General features: G+C 43.8%; 1 protein-coding gene across 1 annotated transcript in view; it reads left to right on the top strand.

The window, feature by feature from the left end:
- The window catches only part of FREM2 (FRAS1 related extracellular matrix 2), a 489,280-nt gene that overhangs the window by 231,497 nt on the left and 241,659 nt on the right, over positions 1-16,124 (top strand). Inside the window, exons 4-5 of the mRNA XM_069205491.1 lie at positions 8,273-8,503; positions 14,130-14,255. Of these exons, the coding sequence (XP_069061592.1) occupies positions 8,273-8,503; positions 14,130-14,255 (357 nt within the window). The remainder of the gene's footprint in view (positions 1-8,272; positions 8,504-14,129; positions 14,256-16,124) is intronic.

The following is a 16,124-nucleotide window of genomic DNA, read 5'->3' as shown; positions in this document are numbered from 1 at the left end:
TTCCTGCCTGCTAGCAATGTTCCATGTGGCTTGACCTGCTGTCTGCTCTGTGAGTTTCCCTGTGATTTATCTTGAGACCTGTCCAGCTGTCTGCACGGAAGCTTGACCATTGACGTACTCTGTGACTTGCCCTCCCCTATAGGTTGCCGAATGAAGTTGTATTGCTTCTGGATAGTTGCACCTTCTAGACGAAGCAAGAAGTGTAGCTCAATGGTTAGAGCGGCAGACCCTGCTGCAGAAATCTGGCCCAGGACCAGGGTTCAATTCCTGCCTCGGTGGGTCTTGGGCTCAATTTCCTCGGCCCTGATAATTCTCGCATCGGTTCCTAATCTAATTCATGGGTCCCACTCTGTAACTCTGGGCAATAGCTTGCTTAATCTCCACAACAGCCCGGGATGCCAGGCTTCACCTTGGAGATTGCCCCGGAGTGGGCAGCTCACAGGGAAAAGCCAGGAGGGGTTCCACAGCGGTATCTGTACAGTGCCTTGAGACCCTAACGGGTGAGTGGTGCGCTATACAAGTATGAAGTTTTAGAAGAACTCGCAACATCTTTACTGTACGAGAACCTCTAAGTTCAAACCTAAAATATGTAGGTCGCTTGCTTGACTTTAAACGTAAAGTATGAGCGCTAGCTGCAAGATTAGACCGTGGCATGCACTACACTCAGCAAAAGTGTATTTTTGTAAGCACGTAGAAATGTCAAAGACAAACATACATTCTTCATATGAATATTCTGCACATAGCTGTGCGAATTCTGATATTATGTTTCTTGGTCTCTCTGGTAAATTCTTGCTTGACCTGTCATCGTTGACCCTTAAGCATTGTCTCCCACAGTTTAATACGTTTTTCAGATTTAACTGCATAGAAGACATAACAGCTATCAGAGAGCTGCAGGATGGATTGAAGCCTGTAGGTCATTTTGTAGGCGGTTCTTCCAAATAAAGATCCCTATCCATACGTTTAATTGGCTTAAGACCAGGGCTACTGGAATAGTGCAGCCGGGGAGGGCCAAATTATGTGACTGGGTTAACTAAATTATGTGGCAAGATAAGGTAAAATATGAGGCATCATGCAGCACATTTTGTAATACTATTACTTCTTTATTTTGCCATTTTAAAACGTGTTAACGCTATCTGGGCATTGTAGGAAAGTACCATCTTGCCTGGCATGTTACCCCCATTTTCACTCTATGTATGTTTGTTTTTGCCCTTGTGTCACTGGGATTCTGTTAGGAGGCTGTGTTCCCTGTGTGGTGCCTAACTGTATCACTGAGGCGCTGCTAACCAGAACCTCAGTGTTTATGCTCTCTCTGCTTTCTAAAATTGTCACTGCAGGCTAGTGACTAATTTTGCCAATTCTCGTTGGCACACTGGTACACCCATACAATTCCCTTCTACATGGTACCTAGGTACCCAGGGTATTGGGGTTCCAGGAAATCCCTATGGGCTGCAGCATTTATTTTGCCACCGGTAGGGATCTCAGACAATTCTTACACAGGACTGCCACTGCAGCCTGAGTAAAATAACGTCCATGTTATTTCAGAGCCATCTTTCACTGCACATAAGTAACTTATAAGTCACCTATATGTCTATCCCTCACTTGGTGAAGGTTAGGTGCCAAGTTACTTAGTGTGTGGGCACCATGGCACTAGCCAAGGTGTCCCCACATTCTTCAGGGCAAATTCCCTGAACTTTGTGAGTGCGGGGACACCATTACACACGTGCACTACACATAGGTCACTACCTATGTGTAGCGTCATAATGGTAACTCCGAACATGGCCATGTAACATGTCAAGATCATGGAATTGTCCTCCCAATACTATTCTGGTATTGGGGGGACAATTCCATGATCCCCCAGGTCTCTAGCACAGAACCGGGTACTGCCAAACTGCCTTTCCGGGGTTTCCACTGTAGCTGCTGCTGCTGCCAACCCCTCAGACAGGTTTCTGCCCTCCTGGGGTCTGGGCAGCCCAGTCTCAGGAAGGCAGAACAAACGATTTCCTCTGAGAGAGGGTATTACACCCTCTCCCTTTGGAAATAGGTGTGAAGGGCTGGGGAGGAGTAGCCTCCCCCAGCCTCTGGAAATGCTTTGATGGGCACAGATGGTGCCCATCTCTGCATAAGCCAGTCTACACCAGTTCAGGGATCCCCCAGCCCTGCTCTGGCACATAACTGGACAAAGGAAAGGGGAGCGACCACTCCCCTGACCTGCACCTCCCAGGGGAGGTGCCCAGAGCTCCTCCAGTGTGTTCCAGACCTCTGCCATCTTGGATTCAGAAGTGTTGGAGCACAATGGACTGCTCTGAGTGGCCAGTGCAAGCAGGTGATGTCAGAGACACCTCCTGATAGGTGCTTATCTCTCTTGGTAGCCAAACCTCCTTTCTTGGTAGCCACACCTCCTTTTCTGGCTATTTAGGGTCTCTCCTCTGGGCTATTCCTCAGATAACGAATGCAAGAGCTCACCAGAGTTCCTCTGCACTTCCCTCTTCGACTTCTACCAAGGATCGACCGCTGACTGCTCTAGGACGCTTGCAAAACCGCAACAAAGTAGCAAGACGACTACCAGCAGCATTGTAGCGCCTCATCCTGCCGGCTTTCTCAACTGTTTCCTGGTGGTGCATGCTGTCTGCCTTCACCCTGCACTGGAAGCCAAGAATAAATCTCCTGTGGGTTGACGGAATCTTCCTCCTGCCAACGCAGGCACCAAACTTCTGCATCACCGGTCATCTGGGTCCCCTCTCATCCTGACGAGCGTGGTCCCTGGAACACAGGAGCTGGGTCCAAGTGTCTCCCACAGTCCAGTGGCCCTTCTATCCAAATTTGGTGGAGGTAAGTCCTTGCCTCCCCACACCAGACAGCAAACCTGTGTACTGCGTGATTTGCAGCTGCTCCGGCTTCTGTGCACTTCTCCAAGGATTCCTCTGTGCACAGCCTAGCCTGGGTCCCCAGCACTCCGTCCTGCAGTGCTCACCCCACTGAGTTGGACTCCGATGTCGTGGGACCCTCCTTTTGTGACTCTGAGTTCACAGATCTTCTAAGTGCCTGCTGTGGTACTTTTGCGGGTGCTGCCTGCTTCGGTGGGGGCTCTCTGAGTTGCTGAGTGCCCCCTCTGTCTCCTCCTCCAAGAGGCGACATCCTGGTCCTTCCTGGTCCCCAGCAGCACCCAAAAACCTCTACCGTGACTCTTGCAGCTAGCAAGGCTTGTTTGCGGTATTTCTGCCTGGAAACATTTCTGCAACATCCAGCACACCGTGGGACATCTTCCATCCAAAGGAGAAGTTCCTAGCCCTTTTCGTTGTTGCAGAATCTTCGGCTTCTTCCACCCAGAGGCAGCCCTTTTGCACCTTCATCCGGGGTTTAGTGGGCACCTGCCCTCCCTGGACACTTTCGTAACTCTTGGACTTGGTCCCCTTTTTTTACAGGTCCTCAGGTCCAGGAATCCGTCTTCAGTGTTTTTCTGGTGCTCGTGGTTCTTGCAGAATCCCCTATCACGACTATTGTGTCTTTCTGGGGTAGTAGGGTAACTTTACTCCTACTTTTTAGGGTCTTGAGGTGGGGTATCTTGGACACCCTTACTGTTTTCTTACAGTCCCAGCAAACCTCTACAACCTCCCATAGGTCTGGGGTCCATTTGTGATTCGCATTCCACTTTTGGAGAATATGGTTTGTGTTGCCCCTAGACCAATGTCTACCTATTGCATCCTATTGTGATTCTACGTTGTTTGCACTACTTTTCTTACTGTTACTTACCTGTTTTGGTTTTGTGTACATATAATTTGTGTATATTACTTACCTCCTAAGTGAGGGTATCCTCTGAGATACTTTTGACATATTGTCACTAAAATAAAGTTCCTTTATTTTTAGTAACTCTGAGTATTGTGTTTTCTTATGATATTGTGCTATGTGATATAAGTGGTATAGTAGGAGCTTTGCATGTCTCCTAGTTCAGCCTAAGCTGCTTTGCCATAGCTACCGTCTATCAGCCTAAGCTGCTAGAAACACCTCTATTCTATTAATGAGGGATAACTGGACCTGACACAGGGTGTAAGTACCACAAGGTACCCAGTATAAGCAAGGCCAGCCTCCTACATTGGTGGTGCAGCGGTGGGATAAGTACTTGTAACTGCTTTACCACTTTGTCATTTGGTGCTTTACATAATAAAATTATATACCAAATAGTTCAGTATATGTACATTTAAACGAAACAGTTTACTTTTCTACTCTAGAACTTTTAACTAAGTTTCTGAAAAGTTTTGAAAACTTCTAAACGTTTTCTAAAAGTTTGAAAAAGTTTTTTCTCTGTGCTTTCTAAAGTTCTAAAACATTTTCTCTCACTATCCTTAACCCTTTTTTTATCATGTCTTCAGTAGAGCCCACTCCCAAAATTGTTAATGCAACATATGAGAGTTTAAACTATAAAAGTTTGAGGGGTCTCTGCCTGGATAGAGGTTTGAGTATAGGTAAGAATCCAACAAAAGAGATTCTCTTTAATCTGCTCATTGAGGATGACCAGAACCAGTCTGGCCCATCTCAGGAGAGGGTAGAAAAAGGGGAGGCTTCCCAGTCAGACTCAGAGGAGCTCCTTGAAGATGCTGGGGAGGGTTCTTACAAAGTCCTGCCCCCTAGCAGGGCACCTAGTGACACTGGTAGTGTTAGAGGGTCACACATTAGTAGGGCATCTTTCACTCCTAGAGGCCAGGTTACTAGGGTCCAGACAGTTAGGGACAGGTCTCTCTCTGCAAATTCCCAAATCTCCTCTGTGTCCAAACATTCCCAAGCCTCCCACGCTGGGGATACCTTAATGGAAAGGGAACTCAGAAAGCTGAGGTTGGAAGAGACCAGACTGAAGCTTAAACAGCAGCAGCTGGCCTTAGACGGGGAATCCCTAGACATGGAGAGGGAAGGTAAGTTCCCCATGGTGGCAGCAGCAGTGTTCATTTTAAGGAGGGGGATGACATTAATAAGTGGTTTGCTGCACCTGAGAGGGCCTGTATTGTACAGTTGGTCGCTATCTTGTGGCTAGGTTCAACTGGAAAGGGTAGGGATAGGCTCCTTACTGTCAGAGAAAGTGATGCCAATAATTACAAAGTTTTGAAAGTTGCACTTTTGGATGGATTTGGCTTAACCACTGAACAATACAGGATTAAGTTCAGAGACACCAGAAAAGAGTCCTCTCAAGACTGGACAGAATTTGTGGACTGTTCAGTGAAGGCCTTGGAAGGTTGGTTGCATGGCAGTAAAGTTTCTGACTATGAAAGCCTGTATAATCTTATTCTGAGAGAGCATATTCTTAACAATTGTGTGTCTGACTTGTTGCACCAATACCTAGTAGACTCTGATCTGACCTCTCCCCAAGAATTGGGAAAGAAGGCAGACAAATGGCTCAGAAAAATGGTGAACAGAAAGGTTCATACAGGGTGTGACAAGGATGGCAAGAAGAAGGATGGTAAGTCTTCTGAGAAGGGTGGGGACAAAAGTAAACATTCTGAGTCTTCATCGGGCCCACAAAAATCATCTGGGGGTGGTGGGTCCAAATCCTCTTCAAACAATCAGAAAAAGCCTTGGTGTTATTTGTGTAAAGTCAAAGGCCATTGGGCAAGTGATTCCACTTGTCCAAAGAAAAACACCAAACCTTCCACCACCACAACCCCAACTGCAACCTCTAGTGCCCCTAGTAATAGCAGTGGTGGTGGGAAGTCTACTACTAATAGCCAATCCAAGGGTATAGCTGGGCTCACTATTGGCAATGTAGTTGGGGTTGGTCTTGTTATGGGGACCACAGAGGCTGTTTTAGTCTCTGATGTTGGCATTGACTTTGCCACCTTGGTTGGTTGTTCCCTTAATATGGGTGAGTACAAGCAACTACCCCTAATCAACGGTGTTGAGGTTGAGGCCTGCAGGGACACAGGAGCCAGTGTAACTATGGTGATAGAAAAACTGATCCACCCTCATCAAGCCCTACTTGGTCGGCAGTACCAAGTGACTGATGCTCACAACAACACTCTTAGCCACCCCATGGCTGTTGTGAATCTCAACTGAGGGGGGTTACTGGTCCACAGAAAGTTGTGGTAGCCACTGAATTACCTGTAGATTGCTTACTGGGCAATGATTTGGAAACATCAGCCTGGGCAGAAGTGGAGTTGGAGGCTCATGCAGCAATGCTGGGCATTCCTGGGCATATTTTTGCTTTGACAAGGGCTCAGGCCAAGAAGCAAAAAGGACAGGGAAACTTGGGTCCTGGAACAATGGACCAAGTGCTCCCAAAAACTAAGGGTAGAAAGGGTAAATCCCAACCCACTATCCCTCTCTCTACAGAAGATTCCCCTTTTGAAGAAGATGAATCCTCTCCCTGTGCAGAACCTACACCAGAGGAGCTGGCAGCAGACACTGCTGAGCTTTTGGGTGCAGGGGGGCCTGCCAGGGAAGAGCTGAGTGTGGCACAGCAAACCTGTCCCACATTAGAGGGTTTGAGACAGCAAGCTGTCAAACAGCAGAATGGGGATGTCAGTGATAGCCATAGGGTGTACTGGGAAGACAACCTCTTGTACACAGAGTCAAGGGACCCTAAACCTGGAGCTGCCAGGAGATTGGTCATTCCCTTGCAGTACGGAGAGTTTCTTCTCACCCTGGCACATGACATTCCTTTGGCTGGGCACTTTGGGCCAGACGAAAACTTGGGAAAGACTTGTCCCCTTGTTTCACTGGCCTCATATGTCAGAGGACACAAAATACTTTTGTAAATCTTGTGTGACCTGCCAAGCCAGTGGCAAGACTGGTGGCACTCCAAAGGCCCCTTGAATTCCACTTCCAGTGGTTGGGGTGCCCTTTGAAAGGGTAGGGGTTGACATAGTTGGCCCCTTGACCCTCCAACAGCTTCAGGCAATAGATTTATCTTGGTGGTAGTGGACCATGCCACAAGATAACCTGAAGCCATACCCTTAAGGACCACTACAGCTCCTGCAGTGGCAAAAGCCCTCCTGTGAATCTTTTCCAGGGTGGGTTTTCCTAAAGAAGTGGTGTCAGATAGAGGTAGCAACTTCATGTCTGCATACCTAAAAGCAATGTTGAAGGAGTGTGGTGTAACCTACAAGTTTACCACCCCTTACCATCCACAAAAAATGGTCTGGTTGAGAGGTTTAATAGAACTCTCAAAGGGATGATAATGGGACTCCCTGAAAAACTCAGAAGGAGATGGGATGTCCTGTTACCTTGCCTCCTTTTTGCTTACAGGGAGGAACCCCAAAAAGGAGGGGGTTTCAGCCCCTTTGAACTCTTCTTTGGGCACCCTGTAAGAGGTCCACTTGCTCTTGTGAAGGAAGGTTGGGAACAACCTTTAAAAGCTCCTAAACAGGACATAGTAGACTATGTACTTGGTCTAAGTTCCAGAATGGCGGAGTATATGAAAAAGGCCAGAAAAAACCTTCAGGCCAGCCAGGAGCTGCAAAAGCAATGGTATGACCAGAAGGCTGTCCTGACTCAGTACCACCCAGGACAGAAGGTGTGGGTATTGGAGCCTGTGGCCCCAAGAGCACTCCAAGACAAATGGAGTGGACCCCACCTCATTGTTGAAAAGAAGGGTGAGGTTACCTATTCTTAAAAGTTTGAATCTTTTTTTAAACATAGCCCTATTTTCTTTAAGGAAAATGGGCTGTATGTAAAAAAAAAAAAGTTGAAACCCCTTTCTTAAAACACAGCCCTGTTCTCTTTAAGGAAAATGGGCTGCGTGTAAAAAAATATTTACAATATGATTACAGACTGGGTGGTTTGCTCACCCCTTCAGTTGTAGACCTACCTCATGCATAATGGTGTGTTAGGACAAAATGTGCCTTATCACAATTCGGAATTTTGTGAACCGACTTAGGTCGGTTTGTGTAATTCTGCACTGGTCGTAAAAATACTGGTGCTATTTGTGACCATTATTTTGCAGCCAGTATTTCATGCATCTACCCCCCAGTGTTTTTTGCATTTTTTTTAAAACTATTGTCACCCAAAAATCACAGCATGTGGAAAAAGGAATGATTATATCCCTAGTAATTTAAGGGGGAAAGGAGAGTCCTCTTAATAACCTCAAGGGGGTGTGCGGAAACGTTGCCAGTCGTTAAATTGATGGAAGTTACTCAGCTGCAAAATAAAAGATCACCTGGCACATTCAGCTCTAACTTTCTTAAGTTAAACTTACAATGTTTAATTAAATAATGGTCAGACATCTGATTAACCCATAAGCTATTTTAATGTTATTACTCACTAACCCTGAAGTTATTTCTCTTGAAAGGTATCGGTACCATTGATGGTACAGCCGAGAAGGACAAAGATTTCAGAGGGAAAGCTCAGAAGCAGGTGCAGTTCAATCCAGGCCAAACCACAGCCAGTTGGAAAGTGCGGATTCTGACGGATGGGGAATATGAACAGTCAGAAACATTTCAGATCGCTCTTTCCGAACCGGTAATGGCCGTCCTCGAGTTCCCAGATGTGGCCACTGTGGAGATTATCGATCCCGGCGATGGTGAGGAAACTGTTTGTTTTCTGTGATTAATCGTGTGCATTTGAACAGTCACATATACCCATAACGAATAATTTTACGAAAGCATAAATTCGCTAAATTTAACAACCTACATGGCAGTGGCTCCACGTTTTAGCATCAACCATCTTCTTTAACCATTTTCCTTATATTTCTTTCTCTGCATGCCAGCAAAACTGTTTTAATACATTTTGTCCATTTTCCATTTGGGAATTTTCTATTTTCAAATTGAAAAAAAAACTCTTGGATATTACTTACACTCTATTTTTTGTGGTGAATACCTGCTACGAATTATTATCAACACTTTTACATCCTTATATGAAGTGGTCTGGATACAGGATGTTTTCCCTTTATTTTAATTCATTATTTATTTTTAATTTATTTTCATTTCTAACGAGTATTCATAATGTTCTGTCACCTGAAACTTACCTGATCAAATCCCTTTTTTTCATATTTTTTTATCTTGGCTCCTACTCAATACTTTTCGGGGTACTTCCCTTTTTCAAGAATATGGTCATGCTACTAAAACGTTTACACTGAAACGCTTGTTTTATATGCATTGATAACGAATGCATATTCTTTAAAAGATGTAACATCGTATCATTGTGGTACATGTTAGAATGTCACGCTTATTATCTGTAGTGTCCCTTTCACCTTTACTTTCGACACCCAATAATAAAAAAAAAATCTCTAGGCTAGCAACATGCCTTTTCGTGTAAAGTCTGTTTTACAACCAAAACTTTCCTGACCCTCCATTGAGTCTTCAATATGAAATGTACTAAGTATTGCTGTACTTTTGGTTTGTGTGTCTGCCTGCATGTTTTGCATGCCTAGCAGAGTCCACATTGGACTATTATACACATGTGTTTACGAGTAGAGAAAAACTATCTTGTGAATGTTTGGAGAAAAAAAAATTGCGCAGCTCAAGTGTTTGCAAGCCTTAATCACCGGGAGCATAAGCTTCGCTGGCTCCCATTTGCCATTCATGTTTTAGGATTGATGCACCAGACCATCTACCACAGTGGCTTAGAACAGAGACGGACAATACTAAATCCCTGCTCCCTGGGATGGACGTTGCAATCTCTGCATATGGGCTGAGTGGGCTTCCCATCTTCTGGACAAAGACTTTGGCACATAAGATTTCATAAATCACAGGCTGTAAATGACAGAAGGCGATACACTTGAGCTGAATTTAGATAAGTTAAGGCGGCCATCGTTTTGTCCTTGCCTGCAACCTTATGCCTTAGTGTTGCAGAGCCTGGAAAACATGGCTATGTTGAGACTAAACCTCAGGTCAATAAATGTTTTTAATTTAAATATGGTCCTTTTTCCTAGTACAGTCACTGAGGTCTGAAAGTGATCAGGTTCATCAGTGTGGTTTGATTATACACTTGAGGCACTTCTCAAATAAATGGATTGCAAAATACACTATGAACCTTGAGTGCACACAGATTGGGTAGTTTGACAACCCCATATAATCCAAAATAAAGTCAACTGTGCTCAACATAGTTCAGACGCTAGAGTCATTGGCGTTTCTGGGTTGGTTAAACTTCTCATGTGCATAAGTCCCAAGTGATGCTTTCCCAGGGCCCCAGTGTTTAGCCACCTTGGAGGAATTTACACCTGCACTTTGGATAAAAGACTTTCAGCGGGTGTTAATATCAGAAATGCCGTCTCTAAGAGCATTGGCAGGAAAGCAGAAAATGGAATGCAGGATTTGGAATCCTGGCAAGTCCTTTTTCAGCAGCTGTGTCTGCCCTGTGTTGTGTTTAAAGGCCGGTGAGCAACACATTGATAAAGTGACAGCAGAGTATAGCTGAGAGGAAAGAGAAGATAAAGAAGGCATGTGCCAGAGCTGCAGATCCCCCAGCATCTGCTCTTTGTGTCAGGAATTTAAAGTAAAGTCTGCTTGCCAAATAGAGCTCATCCTAGAAGAAAACGTGAAAGGACAAAAATAACATAAACCTTAGAACAAAGCTGTGATATAAAACTGACACATAGAGAAAGCTGAACACAAAATTGTGTCAAATGAATATTATACGATAATATTAAGATTCAAAATATCACATGCCTTTGCTTTTTCTTAAACTCCTGTATTTGGGCTAAAAACGTGTGCTGACCCTGCCACAAATTAAAGGACTTCCTTGCTCTTGCTTACTAAGTTGTAAGAGTGGATGACTCAGTGGCAAGCAACAGAGGATGTGCCAAGTAATCCTGTTTTTTGATAATGCTAGAAATGTGAAGTCAGGCTTGTCTCTGAGGATTATCGTCACTAAGGGGGTTATTCCAACTTTGGAGGAGGTGGTAATCCGTCCCAAATGTGACGGATTTACCACCAGCCGTATTACGAGTTCCATAGGATATAATGGACTCGTAATACGGCTGGTGGTATATCCGTCACTTTACCGTCACTTTTGGGACGGATTACCACTTCCTCCAAAGTTGGAATAACCCCCTAAGTCTCACATTCTAACAAGTGTCTTTATTGACGTTGGCTTTGACATTTAAGTGAATGCCTTACTTTGTGAGGGCTAAATAGGCTTTCCTGCACTTCCCGTGTTTTATTTTCACGCCGGTGGTTTGGAGTTTCTTGCTTCGCCTGAGACAAGTTCTCTTCCTGACAACCATCAGTGTCATTGATGCCTTCAAGAAAAATCTTTTTTCTTTTTGTAACATGTTCTGATTTCCAAATGAGAATGAATTGTGGGAAGATAATGAGCTAGAGAGCGAAAGAGACAGAGAGAGAGAGAGCGAGAGAGAGAGAGAGAGAGACAGAGACAGAGACAGAGAGACAGAGGGGGTTATTACAACTTTGGAGGAGGTGTTAATCCGTCCCAAAAGTGAAGGTAAAGTGACGGATATACCACCAGCCGTATTACAAGTCCATTATATCCTATGGAACTCGTAATACGGCTGGTGGTATATCCGTCACTTTACCGTCACTTTTGGGACGGATTAACACCTCCTCCAAAGTTGCAATAACCCCCAGAGTGTGTTTGTGTGTGCCTGTGAGCGTGTGTCTCGGACAAACTAACACAGTTATCAACGAACAGATACATTCCTCTAATATGAATGTCCCCTGTGGAGAAAATAACTTTTACTTTGGAGAAAACTAAGAGGTGACAACACCCATTCAATCCTTGGCCTCTCATTGAACAAATCATAGCTACTAAATAAACTTCAGTCTCCATGCCTTGCAGGTGTTCCTTCCTGAATATGATTAACCGTATGTAACATTAGAGTACACTAGGCCTGCCTATGCCTTGCTTAGTGTCTTTGTTATAAACATACACTCATACTTCTGCAATTCAGTACTTGTATGACTCTCGGATTAACATACGTTATGTCTATATTAGCTGGATTGCTCGATCTGATATAATATATTTGTGTCCAGTCAAGACCTTTTATCCCACATAAGTGTTATCAACGGTAGTAGTCTGTCACATAATTCCATTGAAGACTACACCTCCCACAATGCACCGATTTGTTAAATACATACCTAGGAATAGGAACATTTAGTGTACGTAGAGCATCTATCAGTGTGTGTGAGAATGCAAGACAACAAGCCTTGCTGACAACTACTCTATCAGAAATTATAAATGTTGATGGAAATCTCAAACTAACTCCACTATCTAGACGATGCATACATATATGTGGGGAAAATTATTGTTTCTTTTGTTGTAAAGTATTTTTCTCTTTATCGCCAACTCTTTATGCACATGTATAGATTTGCTCACATGTACACTAACTACTACTCCTAGTAGTCACTTCACGCTTTTTGTGCTGGTCACCAGTTCCTCCTAGGTGTAGATTTAAATGGTTTCAATCTTGAAAAGTGTAAGGTTACTACTTGTAACTTTCACATGTGAGCAGAGACCTTCACCGCCATGGCAGAGGTCTCCCTATGGGAAAGTGTAGGGAAAATTAGAAACTTTTATTAAACTTTCCACTGAGATCGTTTGCAGTCATCTTTTACCATCCCTCATGTACCTTCTAAATCAATCTGACATTCGTTGGGGCTAAGAAGTGCTCTAATAACAGCTGTAAATAAATACATAAAAATAACGTGTTGATATGGAAATAGTGATCTCCGCTTTGTGTGTCACAAGTAATTTACAGCTCCATACATTTCACATGTTATCCAGAGGTGAGGTTTCTTTCTTAGCAGATGTAGTCTGCTGTAATGTGATCTTAAAACAAAGTAGTTCATCATTTAGTAAACTTGTTGTTTGCAGGTTGAATCTGGTAAAGGTTGACAGTTGTCCATGAATCAAGTTCACAAAGAAACTGAAATTTAGAATTTGATGGCAAGAGACAGGCACAAGCCTCCCCAGGCAGTATTGTTGTGACTTTCTTTCCGATCCTGCCTCCCTCATTGTGTCTAGTTACCCTCTTTGTGAGAACAAAACAAGCAGAGTCGGACTAGGACAAAAAATAGTCCCCTGGGAAAAAAATAAAAATTGACCCCCTTTAGTAAATTAGATTGCTATAAGGCTTGCCCATGTTTGCAAATTTGGGCAGTTTTTGCCTTGTAAAGACAACCTGTAGAGTTTTGCAAGATTCGAAAGACTTCATAAATGTCTGCTTGTTATAGGCAGCGTTTGTTTAAATCTCAGGAAAATTTGCAGTTAAAGCCGGTCCAGTAGGCCAGAAACCAGGCCCAGAAACAGCCCAAAAATCGGCCCCACTGACTGACCTGTCAGATCAGCCCATCGGGTACAGCCTGGTGGCCCTACAAGCCGGTCCGACGCTATCAATAACTGTTCAAACCCGTTTGGAAAATTCCGTGTGCCATTTTAATTCATCTTTTGGGATGGCACCGCGCGATCACGAGCCTTAATTAAAAGAGCAGTTCACAGCCAACTGAGGCGAATGCTTCTTATAAAAGACGTGCCAGAATGAAATATTCTGATAAGAAAAGGGATTCCACAGAACTTGAAAGAGAAGTCTATTCTTCGTGAGTCTAAAGAGATAGGGCGCTGACTTTGTGCCAAGGGCTTTGAACACCAGCTTGTGAGGAGTGGGAGTGCCCGTCTGCGTTAAACAACACTGTGCTCTTGTTTAAATGCGATTAAAAAAAGCAGCGCGAAGAAGGAGATGGCTAGCTTGTGTTGCATTTTAGAAAAGTAGATGGAAAGTAAACTACCAGTACCTGCTTTTTGTAAAGTTAACACTTATAGTAACAGCAAAAATACCAGTTTTTCAAATAGAGCTCAGTAAGAACATCTAGATTTCCTTAGTGCTGTAAGAATAGAAGACTTGGTACAGTATTGCCCTCCTGGGCACTGTGTTCATATTTTTACTTGTCACCTGGCGCAGTTCAAACCTGTGTCCTACATAAATAAGAATGCTTTTTTGCAGCAGGTGCAGTAAGCCAATGAGCAGCATAGAAACTATTTTACGTTTGAAGTTATTGGGCGTTTTTTTTGTACTCGTATGAGTGTATCTGTAAGACATGTACAATTTTATATCTGTCAGGATTATGGCAACATTGTCCTCTGTGCACGCTACAGTAATGTAGAATGCCCTGTGCCAAGGATGTCTGCCTCTTTCACGTGTGGTACTCGTTGCAAGCAGAGTTACAGCATCATCGTTCTTGTTTTCTCAACAGAGTCTACAGTCTTTATTCCTCAGTCCACCTACAACATTGACGAAGACACCGGCGAACTGTTCATTCCAGTCAGACGCAGTGGAGATGTGAGCCAGGAGCTGATGGTCATCTGCTTCACTCAGCAAGGTAAGGAATCCAAGCGTAAGTGCGTACTGCTATACATAAAATAGGAGGGTGAATAATGAGTAATGAGCGCTCCCTACTCTACTTTTGTACTCTTAGATCCCACTATGTCTCACGGTGCAGCTGACTAGGGTCACACCCTCTAAAAACCCTAAACCGACAATAACCTATTGTCAAAACATAAAAAATTAATTCAATTGCACACGTGACAATAAAGCAAAACAGAAAGAAACCTAGTTTCAATATAGTAATCAAATTATATTAATATACACAATTATACAAGAACAATTCAAGAATTATACAGTTTAGACATCCATCAAATGCTACCCTATTGCCTAGGTTTCCCAAGTTTTCACAACAAAAAGTATAATTCCTTCATTGTCCTATCCACGGTCCCAAAGTTATTGTCCATCAATCCAAGTTATGTATCCTTATTTGGTTTGGTTCCAGAGTTGCCAATTTTTATCCTTGTGTGATTAATTTCGAAATTACCAATTCCATCCAACCTTGTGTGATTGGTTTCAAAATTATCAGTTCCATCCAACAGCTTCCTCTTTTCTCCCTTTGTCTTTAGTCCCTTTGTCAACACGTGTTTCATCCAGGGAGTAACCCCATCTTTCTGTTTTGCTTTATTGTCACGTGTGCAATTGAATTAATTTTTTAAGTGCGTACTGCTACCTGGACTCATCCATTTGCTGTGCAATTGTTTGCATGCAGCAGAAGCCAACATACCTATGTGTGATTCTCAATTTGGCAATTTTAATTGTTGAAATATGTCTCTCTGGCCGTCTTCCTATTTCAGTTAATAACCTTTTTGAAATTGAGATTAACGACCTTTATTAGGCTCTGTGAGGCTCTACTCTGTTCTGCCAGAGCTGTAGAGGGTTGTACTTTGCTGCACTGGTGCGCTACAACCTGTCGTATTTAGAGATCTCCACCTGTCTGGCGAAGATTTCTGTGCCACGGAAGCCCCCCTCCTCCTCCGAAGGCACCGTGAGTGCCATTTTCAAAGCACCTGCAGAACAAAGTTTTTTGGATTACAAACTCAGACTTCCAAGGCAGGAGTTTGTTCTTGCAAAACAAAATACAAATGTCTTCAGTGCGACCAATGGGCCCGATGTACGACCCAAAGTTTTGCTAATCACAATTTGCGACTCATTTGCGAGTCGCAAAATGTGAGTCACAAAGCCATATGTACAAGAGCGTACCTCACACTGTTTGCGATTCCCAATGGGGTCGCAAATTACCTACCTCATTAAGGGCCAGATGTAGGAAAGCATTTGCGAGTTGCAAACGGCAAAAATTGCCGTTTGCGACTCGCAAATCGCATTTTCCTATTCAGAAATGCATATTGCGAGTCGGGACCGACTCGCAAAATGCATTTCAGAATCGCAAATAGCAAGGGGTGTTCCCTTCCTATTTGCGATTCGGAGTGGTATGCAATACCATTTGCAACCGCATATGTGGTCGCAAATGGTGTCGCAGTTACCATCCACTTGAAGTGGATGGTAACCCACTTGCAAATTGGAAGGGGTCCCCATGGGACCCCTTCCCCTTTGTGAATGGACCCAAAACTATTTTTTCAGGGCAAATACCGAAACTAAAGGTTTCGGTTTTTTTTTTTAAGTGCAGCTCGTTTTCCTTTAAGGAAAACGGGCTACACTTAAAAAAAAAAAAACTGCTTTATTTAAAAGCAGTCACGAACATGGAGGTCTGCTGACTACAGCAGGCCTCCATGTTTGCGAGTGCCTATAGTCGGTATGGGGCCGCAATTTGCGACCCACCTCATTAATATTAATAAGGTGGGTCTCTGCGACCCCATACCGACTCGCAGACGGTGTCTGAGACACCGTTCTGCATTGCAAATTGCGA

Source organism: Pleurodeles waltl, chromosome 8 (assembly GCF_031143425.1).
Source record: "Pleurodeles waltl isolate 20211129_DDA chromosome 8, aPleWal1.hap1.20221129, whole genome shotgun sequence".
NCBI lineage: Eukaryota > Metazoa > Chordata > Amphibia > Caudata > Salamandridae > Pleurodeles > Pleurodeles waltl.
The sequence above is the reverse complement of the archived record's forward strand: the minus strand, read 5'-3'. Positions and strand labels throughout refer to the sequence as shown.